Source organism: Physeter macrocephalus, chromosome 18 (assembly GCF_002837175.3).
Source record: "Physeter macrocephalus isolate SW-GA chromosome 18, ASM283717v5, whole genome shotgun sequence".
NCBI lineage: Eukaryota > Metazoa > Chordata > Mammalia > Artiodactyla > Physeteridae > Physeter > Physeter macrocephalus.
The window spans coordinates 95,439,900-95,452,612 of NC_041231.1; the positions used below are offsets into that span (position 1 = coordinate 95,439,900).

At 43.7% G+C, this 12,713-nt stretch overlaps 1 protein-coding gene across 1 annotated transcript; it reads right to left on the minus strand.

The window, feature by feature from the left end:
• On the minus strand, positions 1 to 12,484 carry RBM24 (RNA binding motif protein 24). Its single transcript, XM_007129171.4, has 4 exons — positions 11,680 to 12,484; positions 10,312 to 10,435; positions 8,809 to 8,863; positions 1 to 2,161 (listed from the first exon to the last, which is right to left on the minus strand). Exons 1-4 carry the CDS (start codon positions 11,845 to 11,847, stop codon positions 1,798 to 1,800), a joined length of 711 nt encoding a protein of 236 aa, XP_007129233.2. The 5' UTR covers positions 11,848 to 12,484; the 3' UTR covers positions 1 to 1,797.
• Positions 12,485 to 12,713: the final 229 nt, after the last annotated feature.

Consider the following 12,713-nt stretch of genomic DNA (forward strand, 5'->3'; position numbering starts at 1 on the left):
GTTTTTAAAAATTATATTTAATACAAGTGAATAGATTAGAAGATCTGAAATGTTATAAAGCAATATACACAATGAATAAATAATTTGCACAGAAGAGTCATGTCTACATTACATAACACTGTCTAGTATGGGAATACTTAAAGTAAATCCAGTGGTAATGGAGAAAGTCCATAAAAATGCTAACCTGTCTTCCCTTGTATGAAATTGTTCAAGTATAAAAATCCAATACAGTGTAAAATAGTATTCAATTTACTTTAAGAATAAAAATGGCAAGTATTGCAGTTTCAGAAGAAAAATGTAAAGCAGCATTTAAAACTACATAAACTACATAAGAAGAGTGTTAAACTAATGAAGTACCAATAAATGAGAGCTACACGAGCAAAAATCAGAGAAGGAAGCATGAAACTAGCAATAGGGCCTGTTAAAAATTAAAAAAAAAAAAAAACCTAAAAACTAAAATAAACTAAAATGTGTTAATGTAAGAGTACTCCCTTGTACAGTGCACATATGAATTTAAATAAATCCAAGCCAGCATCTTTAGTTGAATAGGTTAATATTTAATATGCTACATCTAGACCTACTAAATAATTTATGCCATGAGATGAATACATAATCTTACAGTGTCACATCTAAAGTTCCTTTCTTTAGAGTGCAGCATAGTAAAACTTAAAAATAAATATCTTAAATAGCATTACTATTAAGGCACAGTATAAACCACATTATCATTAATTGTTGAAGAATTGTAATCTCAGTAACCTTGTCGTCTCATGTACTGTATTCACTAATAAATAGTTTTAAATATGACTCTGAAATAGATACTAAAAAGTGTAAAATTATTTAAAAAGGGAAAAAAATAAACGTCCTTAAGACAGTTCTTAAGGGTTTAGAGTCTGCAAACTTTGCCCGTCTTTAATCATAAGCCACGAGTCGACACAATAAATAGAAAGAGAAGGCTGTTGTAGTAAAAGCCTGATCCTATTTCAGAATCAGAATTGCTGACACCAGCAGATACAAGTTTCCCAAAATTGAAACAGGATATGGGGAGAGGGATTAGAATGTGACAAGCTCATCAAACAAGCACAAGTGATGTGTTCTTTCCAGAACTGTGTGTGTTATTGATTGTCTGTACAGCTGTTGCACCCACTCATTCCACATCACTTGTTTCACAGTCCCACTCATCCACTGGGTAGATGAGAAAATGGCTTTGGTGCCTGTCCACCATTTCACCCACTGCCATGCTCCTAGATTGATTGTTCGATGCCCATTTTTGAGAGTCAGAACATTACCTTCTTGAAAAAGTTCTCTAGGCCATAGTGACTGCTAAAACTGACAATCAGTGCTTTCACCATTTTTTTTTTAAAATCTGCTTTTAAATGTAATTCAAGCTACATATTGCTCACTCTGTATTCCCTGGTTCAACTAGATTCAAATAGCATTTTCTAACTGGTAAAAGGCAGTTTGCTTCCCTGATACTATAAAAAGAGCAAAAGTAAAAATCCCGTTATAAAAGTGAAGTTCCATTGTTCCTCCTGCCACCGTTTCGTCGCGGCCTTTTACTTACTCAGGCTCTTTGGGATTGATTTCCAAAACTGCGCCCACTCCCCCCCCCCCCATTCTCATCTCTTTCACGTCTAGAACTACTACGGGAGTATTAAAAAAAAATCATAATTCTGCTTCACAATAGCATAGCTTTTTTTTTTTTAAACCTGTTAAGTCAATGTTAACTCTTATTAACTACTGAAAATTGGGAAATCGGGAGGGAAAGAGGAAACAATTCGACTTTGATCAGGTTCTGGCCTATTGCATCCGGTCTGTTTGCAGCTGCTGAGGCTGATACTGGCCAAAGGCAGCGGCGGCGGCAGCTGCGGCGGCGGCTGCGGCTGCGGTCCCAGGTGCGGCGGCGGTGATTGGCTGCTGCACCGCGTAGCCGTAGCCCCCGGCCGTGACGTAGCCCGCGGCAGCCGGGGAGGCTGCGTATGGGTACTGGTCGTAGGCGGCGGCGGCGGCGGCGGCGGCGGCTGCCGCCGAGTACTGTGCGTATGCGGCTCCCGTGTAGTCAATGTAAGGTGCGGTGGAGGCGGCCGCTGCGGTCGGCTGGACGTGCGGTATGACCACTCCAGGCTGCACAAAAGCCTGCGGATAGACATAGTGGGCAGGTATCCTGTCGAGAAACGGAAAACAGAGTCAGGCAGGAGTTGCCTCCTGTCTGGAGCATGGCTTCTTCCGAGATCAGACCAAACTCAAATTTAGTGGTTATTATGAGCATAGGGTTGCCACAATATCGACTTTCCAGTCACCTGTGAAAGTACTCTGGCAGGAGCCCAAATCATGGAGTGCCCCAGAAGGAATTCAACAACGAAAATAGGATACCCCCCCTGCCAGAAGTTTGATTCAGGATCATTTTGGAACCAAGAGATAGCATAGAGCCAAAGTTTGGAAAAGTAAATCAAGTTTCAGGAGGGCCTCGCACAGAGGAGGTTATTTAATAAATGCTGAATTGAGTTAAGACTTGAGAAAATTTTGTGGTGAGTTCGTTCAACAAAAACGGTTTAGACAATAGAAAAATTCTTAACCGTGAAACCAGGAATCCAAAGGGAATCTGTGATCGTTCAATTCCATAAGGGTGATGGCCGGTTTCTCAAAAACCACAGTAAATTTCAACAAAAGCCGTATGTTTATTATCATGGCAACCCTACTGGAAACTGCTATGCAGACTCAGCACACATTAATCTCTCTGCAACCTCAGTCACCCTTATTAAAGATAATAATAATAAAAAGAGAAGCAGGCGCCAAAATAAAAAAGGAGTTTAACAGATCACAAGTGTGGTAAACACAGCAGAATCACACTTCTCAAACGAACTGTAGTGCAGCTCACTCTATCACAAGAGGCTGTTGTGGGAAGCTACAGAAATGCTATTAACATTCATGGCAGTGATTCCCAAAGAGATGTGCAGCACGCTTTTGGTCTTTCTTTCTTTCTTTTTCTCCATTAAATTCATAAAGACACAAGGGTCAATCAAACCTGTTTGACTATCAGGCAACTGAAGGTCAGCCAGCTTGTTTATCTCTATGCAAGACAGACAGAAGGGGTTTTGGGGAAATGATGAGGTTGAGGGAAAAGGTAGGGTCAGGGAAACACAACTAAATATTTCTAAAATTAATATCAACTTAAAAGGATTACATAATAAGAGTAAGGAAACTTTTTTTTTTTGAGCATCTACTAAGTCTTGTTTTAGCCTCTAACTCAACAGAAATAGATATATTAGCATATCTGTTTTAAATCTTCCCTACTGGTAGATATTTTATACAAATCAATTCTATTATGGTGTATTATCCTGCAAAAGTTCTAGAAAGTGAAACAAAATTGAGTACCTTTTAAAATGATACATTCAGAGGTCACATACAAGACACACTCCAATGGCCTTACTTAAAAGTTAATTTTGTTAAAAAAAAAAAAAAGAAATCACAAGAGGTATTTAAAAAAAAACCATGCATCTCAGTTCTCACTCTTGCGATTCATAACTGCCCAGTTAAAACGCTACCTTGAATATCTGATTTATTTTCATCCTTCTTTAGAATAATCTCCATCAAAACCCCCTATCTTTCTAAAAATATGACACCATAATGCCATCTGGTTGTTGCCAAAAGCAGCTTACAAGAAGTACAAGCACAAGTAACAATCTTCGAATTTTAAAGAATTCAAAACAGAAAACTTCATATTTAGATTATGAAAACATAAATTTTGCTTTGCCTTTTCAGAGTTTTACTGAAAGCACTCATTAACCAACATCCATGGAAAAGATGAATTTATCACAGAGGGTAGTGAACTTTGACCCCAATGATAAAAATACACTCAATTTTACTAGACTGTAGATCTTTCCCAGTGCCAGGAGAAACGACGTCATCAAGTGTTTCTGAGGACACTTAGAGATGTTCTTAATTGCTTGTCAGAAACCAGACGCGTGGTCACGCACACACTCAGAACTTCTCTGCAGGTCAGGTGACTGGCTCGTTCAGAGCGACAGGTGTGGCTTTATGAAACACCGTCCCTGGAGGCCGTCGTGTCCACGATGTGCAGACACGGATAAGAAAGCCTTACTCATGCCAGTTTACATGTGGTGATGGACAGCAGGGGCTGCAGCCGGGCTATTTTTGATCCTGTCATGCGACAAGGGTTTCCAGCGGGTAAAATGTCTTTATAAGGCCAAAGTAAAACATCTATCAGCTCCAAAGGCCAGCCAGTATGAATCTCACTGATACTGAAACATTAACCCCTGTGCTCCCAAAGTTCCAAAGACAACACGATAGTTGCTCAGCTTGTATCTCTAAATAAAGGTGGTAACTGAAAATAAGTTTGGCCTACAAAAAGGCAGGATAAAAGTGTGTGTGTGTGTGTGTGTGTGTGTGTGTGTGTGATGAATGCTTTAAATGATACACAGGCAGCATTGCTTACAGGACTCTTGTCTCTGCGTTTATTTTACATTAACAGTTTTCACTTGAAAATGCCAACCAATGAGTATAAAATTCCTTAGAATATCAGAAACCTACATGACGTCTGGCAAGGGTTAGGAAGCTATCTAGCAGGCAAATGAAACCCTAGAGTTTTTAAGGCTTAGGGAAAGGAGAATCCAGAAGACCACAGAGAGACTAAAATAGTTCAGAAGGCAGACAGAATCGGACTAAAGGGTGAGGAGGCACTTCTGAAGCAATTCCTGTATTAGGAGCTCTTTTAATAGCCTGCAGAACCCATTAAGGCAATTTGGGAATCTCCCTCCTGCTAGAGAGCTACCAACATCCTTTCCCTTAGTAAATCATAGAATGTAAATGCCTAGCAGAAATAAAAGCACAAGAGCAAAGCCGACACCTCGGACAACTTTCAAAGAAAATTTACTATGTTTTCCTTTTCTTCCTATCTCTTCAGGTCCCTCTGGCATCTCTCTGTGACTTTTGACATCCTAAAGGGTTTCCTCTTTCAACCTATCACATAAACTGCGGACACAGGCTGCATCTCATTCCCTTGTTTAGAGTAACCTAGGTCCCTAACATCCTACCAAACTAAGTGCAAACTTCTTAAACTTTGGCATGCCAGGCCTTTTATACTTCTGGCTCCAAAATACTTTTTCCAGTATTTCTTCTCACCTTTCCTTGAACCCAGGTCAGCTGGGCTCCTCAATGTTTCCTGGACATACCACACACACCTAGAGCTTCACTTTCGCTCGCGACATCCCTCTGTCAGGGATGCCAATACTCACTCCATCTCTACCTGTTGAAATCGCAATCCTGTCTACCCTAGCTCTACCACTCCCCACGTGGAAAGCCTTCAGGAATTTGCTTCACCTTTTTAGTTTCATGTATTTCTCATAAGTGAAATGAACCTAATAGTTCCAATCCTAGTATTTCCAACCCTGAATTGCTGTGCATTAAATAAAATTATCTATGTGAAGGGCCTACAGTGAGGAATACATTCATTGCAAGAGTTCCCTATCCTCCATCATAGTTTCAAATCTAGGTCAACTTCTACCTCTTTCATGAAGACTTCCTGGATCCCACCAACCTGATGTCTCTCTGCCTTATCTGAAGCCATATAGACAGCCCTTCTGGGCGCTTCTCAGTTTTCTTACGAGATTATAAGAGAGAGCCAAGTTGTGTCTTTCAGACTGCAGCTTGACACAGAGGAAAGAACATGGCTTTGGAGGCCATGATTCAGAACCTAGAAGCAGACTCTATCACTTAGTAGTCCCTGAGGGAAGTTAATTAATGTCTCTGCATCTCAATTTTTCACCCATGGAAAGGACATTAACAGTGCCTTCATCAAATAATTACTGTGATAATTAAATTATATAATTTATGTAAATCCCTTATCAGTACCAGGCAAGTAGCAGGTGTTCAGTTAATGTCAATTACTGTCCCTTCTGCTCTACTCAGTGGACAGTATAATACTTATTATGCGTTAACACAACTAGAGTAAAACTTAGCACTTAAAGGAATACTAAGTAAATATTTAAGTGTATTTCAACATGATCTAAACTAGCCCAGAATTTTCTACTCACAGATCCATAGGCTCTCCTCTCCAACGTTTCAATAAGAAAATGATTCTTTCAAATATAAAATATTTATAAGATATTGTTTAGCAAATCCACACATTTCTGTATATCTGCCCACTGTGTTACATCAGAAATTCCTTCAGGCCAAGGTTTTTCTCTTTAAAGGCCCAGAGTAATCTGGGGGGCCATTTAAAGACCATACAAAAAAATAGTTCCTAGAATTTCAAACAAGTCAAGTAAGATTAAAAATTCTCAAGCTTCTTTCCAGGCCTAAAAATAAGAACATGTGGCTCAAATAGAATTTAGGATGACCAGGTGTGATTTGTTAGGTACAGACTCCAGGAATTAGAGCAGTGTTAAGAATCCCTCAAAAAAGAAAGAGAAGGCTTGCTGGGTCTATTTGGAATGCTATCTATTTCTAATAAGAATCTCAAGTTCAAACAATTTATGCAAACAGTAATAATCACCATCCTTTATAAAGACAGCTAATATTAGGAGGGATGAAAAACCAAAGGTTACTATCAAAATATGCTTCATTTAAAATTTCCATATGACACATCTTATTCTGGTTGTTATTGCCCTTGTGCTACTTTCTTTCTCAAGGATCTGTAAGGACTACCACAGCCAGTCCAAATTTCTAGTCTAGCTCTCAAGACCCTCCATCAGAGTCTGGTTTCTCCATGCACTGAGTCTTTTCTCCTCTTTGCCTTTGCTGATGCTCCCCTCATCTTACACCCTTTTGACATGTCCCTTCTTCCTTTTACCTGTCCAGGACCTACCTACCCACTGGTCCAAGACTAGTTCCAGTCCTCACAAAGTCTTGTCCAACTCCTCCAACTCACCTATTTTCTTGCTCTTCTGAATTCCTTTTGTACTTAAAATAATACCAAGTAATTTAGCAATTAATAGTTCCTGATTCGTTTGTGTTAGTTTGGCTTCCCAAACTAAAGTGCAATCTCCTTAGTTTGTACCATCCACTAGCACAGAGAAAAATACTCATATGCTAATACTGGTTGATCGATTTAGCTGTATTAACAACTGTCTCAAGATTATTAATGTGAGATCACGACTAAGTTCACCATCACTTCTTAAGATGTATGTTCTCGTCCCCAATTCCACCTTAAACATGGTCTAGACCAATGAGAGGGGGATCCAAAGAAGTAGTTGGACCCATCAACCCACTGTTTATCATCAGTATCCGGAATGGTTTGGATGGGGCATAGATAAATTGTATGGGTATACGAAGGCCCTTTCTAATCATATTGGACAGAAGACTCTTCTATGGCTTAAAAAAAGTAAGGGCTGTCAGTAAGTGAGATCTCGATATGGTAAAGGGAAGGTTATAAAGAAGGTATTCGTGGAAAATATAACTTGACTCTTCCAAGTCAAATTATTATTACTTTTTTGGATCTATTCTTGGAGACACATAAGGTAGACATCTATCTTTGTAAGTAGAATCCAGCCTTCCAGGTTACACATGTAGATGTTCAGGTGCTAAGCTAGAGAAGAAACTATTGTTGAGGATGAAACACTTCTAAACAGAATATTTAAAAAGAGAGTGTAAATCTCTGGCATTAGAGTTACAACCATGTTGATCAGGTAGAAAACAGCCAAAACAGACCCTAGGTGTTCGGAATAAATTGAGGTAGTTGGGGATCTCCCACCCATATCGTGTCTGAATGGAAGGGAAATGGGGGAGCTTGGATGAGGAAAGCTGGTAATCACAGAACCCACAGAATACAAATATAAGCAGGCTGTTCACCTGAGTCAGGTCTGAAAGGTGAAAGTTAGTGCTACTCTACTCAAAAAACTGGCCAGTGTTAATGACATCTGATGAGAGTTGTTGAACCTTTACATTAGAAGGCCTAGAAGTGGATATACATTGCCAAAGAAAGAACCCCATTCCCAGAAAAACACCCCAGTAAAACAGAAACTTAGGACATGCAAGCGATGAATCTGTATTCTTACAGAGGGAAATCACACCATTTAGCACTCACTACAAAAATGTGGTTAAATGGAAGTCACAGGCTACAGCTTAAAAGCAAGGAATAAAAAGGCCCTTTGCTTCCCATGGCAAAGTCAAAAGTCAACACCCGTCAACACCACCACCAAAACCAAAAACACAAAGAGCCCCTTCCCCGAGGAAAAGAAAACACTTTCACTACAGCTCTTTTCAATTAAGTAAAAAAGCACACAGTTTAGCTATCAACACCACTTCATTACTGTAATAAATAAAATAAAGCACACGGAGGTCTATTGACTATTGTGAAAAATAAAACAACAACAGCAACATCCATGCATCGTTAATCACCATCTGAGCTTGTGTGTCTGAGTCTACTGGTTACAGAGTTTAATTCCAAACAGAACTATTCCACCTCTTATCATCGTATCCTTCTGATCAGTTAGCTTAACTGTATACGAGCCCTGTCAGGTTAGAAAGAGATAAATACAATTGAGTCAAGTTGAACAGTAGTAATGGTGTTGGGACACAATCGTGTGGTACACAAGTCATACCTGGTATTTTTGTTTTGTTTTGTTAATCATGAGCTCAAATGTGTCTGTTTTGGAGGCTGCATACTTGGTCAGATAACTTGACTCATCTAAAAATATTTATTTTATCAGCATTCAAAATACACAAACATATATAAATATGTATAACCGGGAACAATCTGTGACATGATGGTCTTATCTGGATATAAAAAAGAGGCAGGTTAACAAATGATATCCATATTGAAACTTAGGAGGGTCTGATTAATTGACTTACCCAAAAGGTCTTTGTATAAGGGCTGGATGAAGCTGTTGAACACCAAAGGCAAAACCTAACAATAAAACATACCACATTCTCTATTTGTGCATGGTTAGGCATTTATTACTTCTACATATAAAATGCAATCACACCTTTCACTTAGAAAAGGTAATCATTCTTTTAATACTTTAGAGAAAATATTATACATATTTTTAAAAGTCATTCTACTAATGTTATTGTTGATCTAAATAAAAATTTTAATAGGCTACAAGTGGAAACTAAAAATGATCTGCAAAGTTTAGTTGACAGACACAGACTAAGACCTTAGAAAATCAGACATAGAGAAAGTTCTTGTGGAATGAAACCAAGCACAATAGGACTTGATAATGAAGTTACATGTCACAAATCTTCCTACAATTCTGAATCATGATCTATAAAAAAGCCTTTTTAATTTGGAACATTCTGGAATGCTTTGGACAATGCTTTGGAAGATTCCGGATTTTACAGATTATAGTATTAAAAATTCACAAAACAAACTCTTCTTTCTTTTCTGGAGAGCATACACAGACACACACACACACTGTATTAGACAAATACATGTTTTTTAATGCTCACAAATATTTGCACATGCACTCCCTTTCTTGACAACCTAGTTTCCTAGTAAATCTGTTTGAAGTGTCCACCTCTTTCCAAACTTTCAGATGCACAGACTTAAGGATGAAGAGTACACGACTTAATCAAAGTTGCACGCCCAAGAAAAAGATTACATTTGTTCAAGAGTCGATTCACAATTATTTGTGCTCGGGCAAAGGGCAGTGTTGTAAACCATTCAGGAGGTCATGTTTTCAGATAAACAAAATTCTCTCGCTTTTGGTGACTAATAGCTATGTGACTTTGGAGTAAACCCTTTCTCATCTCTGCATCAGTTTCTTCATCTGTGACATAAGGGTCCTGGAGTGCATGAAATCTCTTCATCCTCTTTCATTACTAATGTATTCTGGGACTTCATTTTGAACATTTACCAGCCAGGCACTGGGTTTTACAGAACCCCATTGCTTCTCTTGGCTCAGTGTTCCAGTTGAATTGCCCGCTCTGAACACAGGGCAACGGGTGGCAAAAGGAGAGACAACACTAAGAAGTATAACCAGCTGGAGTTGACACATCTGGCCCATAGCATCCACATGTGAATGATCTACAAGTGGCTAAAAACCGGAAAGTGGAGAGTGAACTATGATTGTATATAGGAAACAGATGAGTCAAGCTCAAGCCTGGGTGTGTGCAAACTGAACTGACCCCCAAGATCTATTTTTTGCCCATAGGTACATTTCAAGTCAGGAAAGGAGTGTTTACAACTCTCATCTACCTTTAATGCCTTGGTAGAATAATCAGCCACAGCTCACCTTTACTAAACATCTACAGATTCTCAGGGAACTCGTGTCTTCCCAATCAGGGGTTCATTCTATTCAGAAGTGGGGGAGGGGGTCTCTAGCTGGGGGTGGGGCGTCGAGGGACATTGCTCACCTGGCTGCATGATCCTCGGTTTTGCTCCCAAGTATGCCAGATTCACATTGGCCTTCCTGCCGTCAATGATGGGGTTGGGATCCTTGCAGGCTCTTTCGGCAGCAGCCCGGTCAGCCATGGTGACCTTAGCAACATACACACACAGACATACACACAGAGCTCTAAATCAACCCCTGAAGAAACCAACAATCGCACTGGAGAAGTCATTCGTTTTAATAAAACTGAGGGGCGGGGGGTCTTAAACTTTGTCTTTTTTGGGGGGGGGGGCTGGAACTTATCCCTTGATCCTCCATCCAAAACAAAACAAAACAAAAGAAGTAAACAGAAAGGAGGAAAGACGTTTTAATAAAACTGAGGGGCGGGGGGTCTTTAAACTTTGTCTTTTTTGGGGGGGGGGGCTGGAACTTATCCCTTGATCCTCCATCCAAAACAAAACAAAACAAAAGAAGTAAACAGAAAGGAGGAAAGAAAGAAACACCGCCCTCTCACCCCGCAAAGTTCTAAGGGTGCTAGTAGGGCCTAGCAGAGATTTGGAAGCCTGAATTCTGTCTTAGAACTCCTCGGGATTCCCCCTCTACCGACCATTCCCCAGGTCCCTACCCGGCCTGAGAGGCACTGTTTGCTTTAGAGAAAGACTAGCCTCACATCCGGCCGGTGTTCCCAACCCCGCAAACACTCCCCAGCGACAATAGCTATTGTCCTACGCTGGGGCTCCCGGCTCCTCGGCAGCTGAATTTGCTCGCTGAAATCTCCAGGAAGGTTACTATGCTCTCTTTCATTTCGGCAAAGAAAGAGCCAGAGGTTCATCTTTTAAAAGAACTCATCTTTGCAATTAAAAAGGGGGTGGGGAGGGGTGGCCATAAAAAGAAAAGGCCCAGACCTCCTGGGGTGTCCCCTCCCTGCCCCAGCCGGAATGCCAGGAAGACACACGCATTTTTACAAAGCAACAGCGCGCTTAACGACCGGCCTCCAACCCGGGAGTGCAATTTGAAGGGGCTACGGCCCCTCCCTCCCAGACCTCCGCACCCCTAAATCCGGCAGTCATCACAGTTCTCTCCCTCCACCCCTGCTCCGCCTGTCCCCCGACACCGCAGCGCTCTCGGTTCCCTCGGAACCCCGCGAAGCAGGCGCCGGCCCTCCCCTCCCCAGCTCCGCCGCGCGCAAACTTTCAGTTCAGCCGGGAGCCAAGAGGCAGCGCCGGTCACGTCCGCTGGGGTCCTCGCGCGGCCACGCCGAGCCCCTCACTCCCAACTCCGACCCCTCGGGCCAAGCGCCACTCTGTCCCTCCCCCCCGCCCCGTGGTCCTCTGTTTCCCCCGCCGAGCTCTTTATCGCCCCCTCCACCACCATCCCCCTCCGCGCAACTTACAAATCCATAGCCCCGGGACTTGCCCGTCTGCCGGTCGGTGATGACCACCGCCTCCTCGATCTCGCCGAAGACCTCGAAGTACTTGCGCAGGCTGGCGTCCGTGGTGTGGTAGGGCAGCCCCCCGACGAAGATCTTGGTGTACGTCGTGTCCTTCTGGGTCGTGTGCATCTTCGCGCCCGCCCCGCGGCTCGGGCTCCGGCTGCGGCTGCGGCTGCGGCTGCGGCTGGGGCAGCGGCTGCGCCTCCTCCTCCGGCTCCGCGTCTCCCGCACTCTTGCGCGGCCGCCGAGGGCTGCGGGCGAGCCCGGGGGCGAGGGCGGCGGCGAGGCGGGGGCGAGCGGCCGGGGTCGGCCGAGAGCGCGGGGCGCGCGGCTGCCGAAGTCGCCAGCAGCCCCGGAGACCTGACTTCGCTCTCTCCTCCCGCCCCCCCTGCCGGTCACGGTACAAATTCTCCGGATCGTCTGGCTTAGGCTCCGGTTCTGTAGGATGTGCAAACGGTTTCCACTCACCCGGCGGGGAGGCCAAAGCTGAAAAGGGAGGGTGGTCCTCAAGAGAAAAACTGGGTGCGTTTAGAGGTAGATTTTTCTTCCCTAGAAATTAGGTAGGTGTCTCGGGTGCGGCGCGGGGAGGGTCGGCGGTGAGAGCGTCCGGGCGCGAAGGTGGGCGGGCGGGGGGCGCGGCGGCGGGGCCCGGGGCGGGGGACTCCGCGCGGCTTCGGCTCGGGTTCCGTCCCTCCCGCCGCGGAAGCTGGAAGACAAGTGGCGAGGACGGCTCTCCCCCTCTCTGCTCCCTTCCCCCGCTGGCCGGGGGTCGGCGCCTGGCTGGGGAGGGGGCGGGCCGGACGCCTGCGATTGGCCGCGGCCGCACCTGGGGCGCCCTGCGCCGCCGCCCCCCAGCTGTTGGGAACAGCTGCTTCTCTCCCCGCGCGGCGCGGCCCTGGGCCGCCGGGCTCGGGCACTGGAGCCGGCGCTGGGGTAGGGCTGGGGAGGGCTGCAGGCGGCTTGGCTCTCGGCGTCGCCTGCCCTAACCCGTCAAA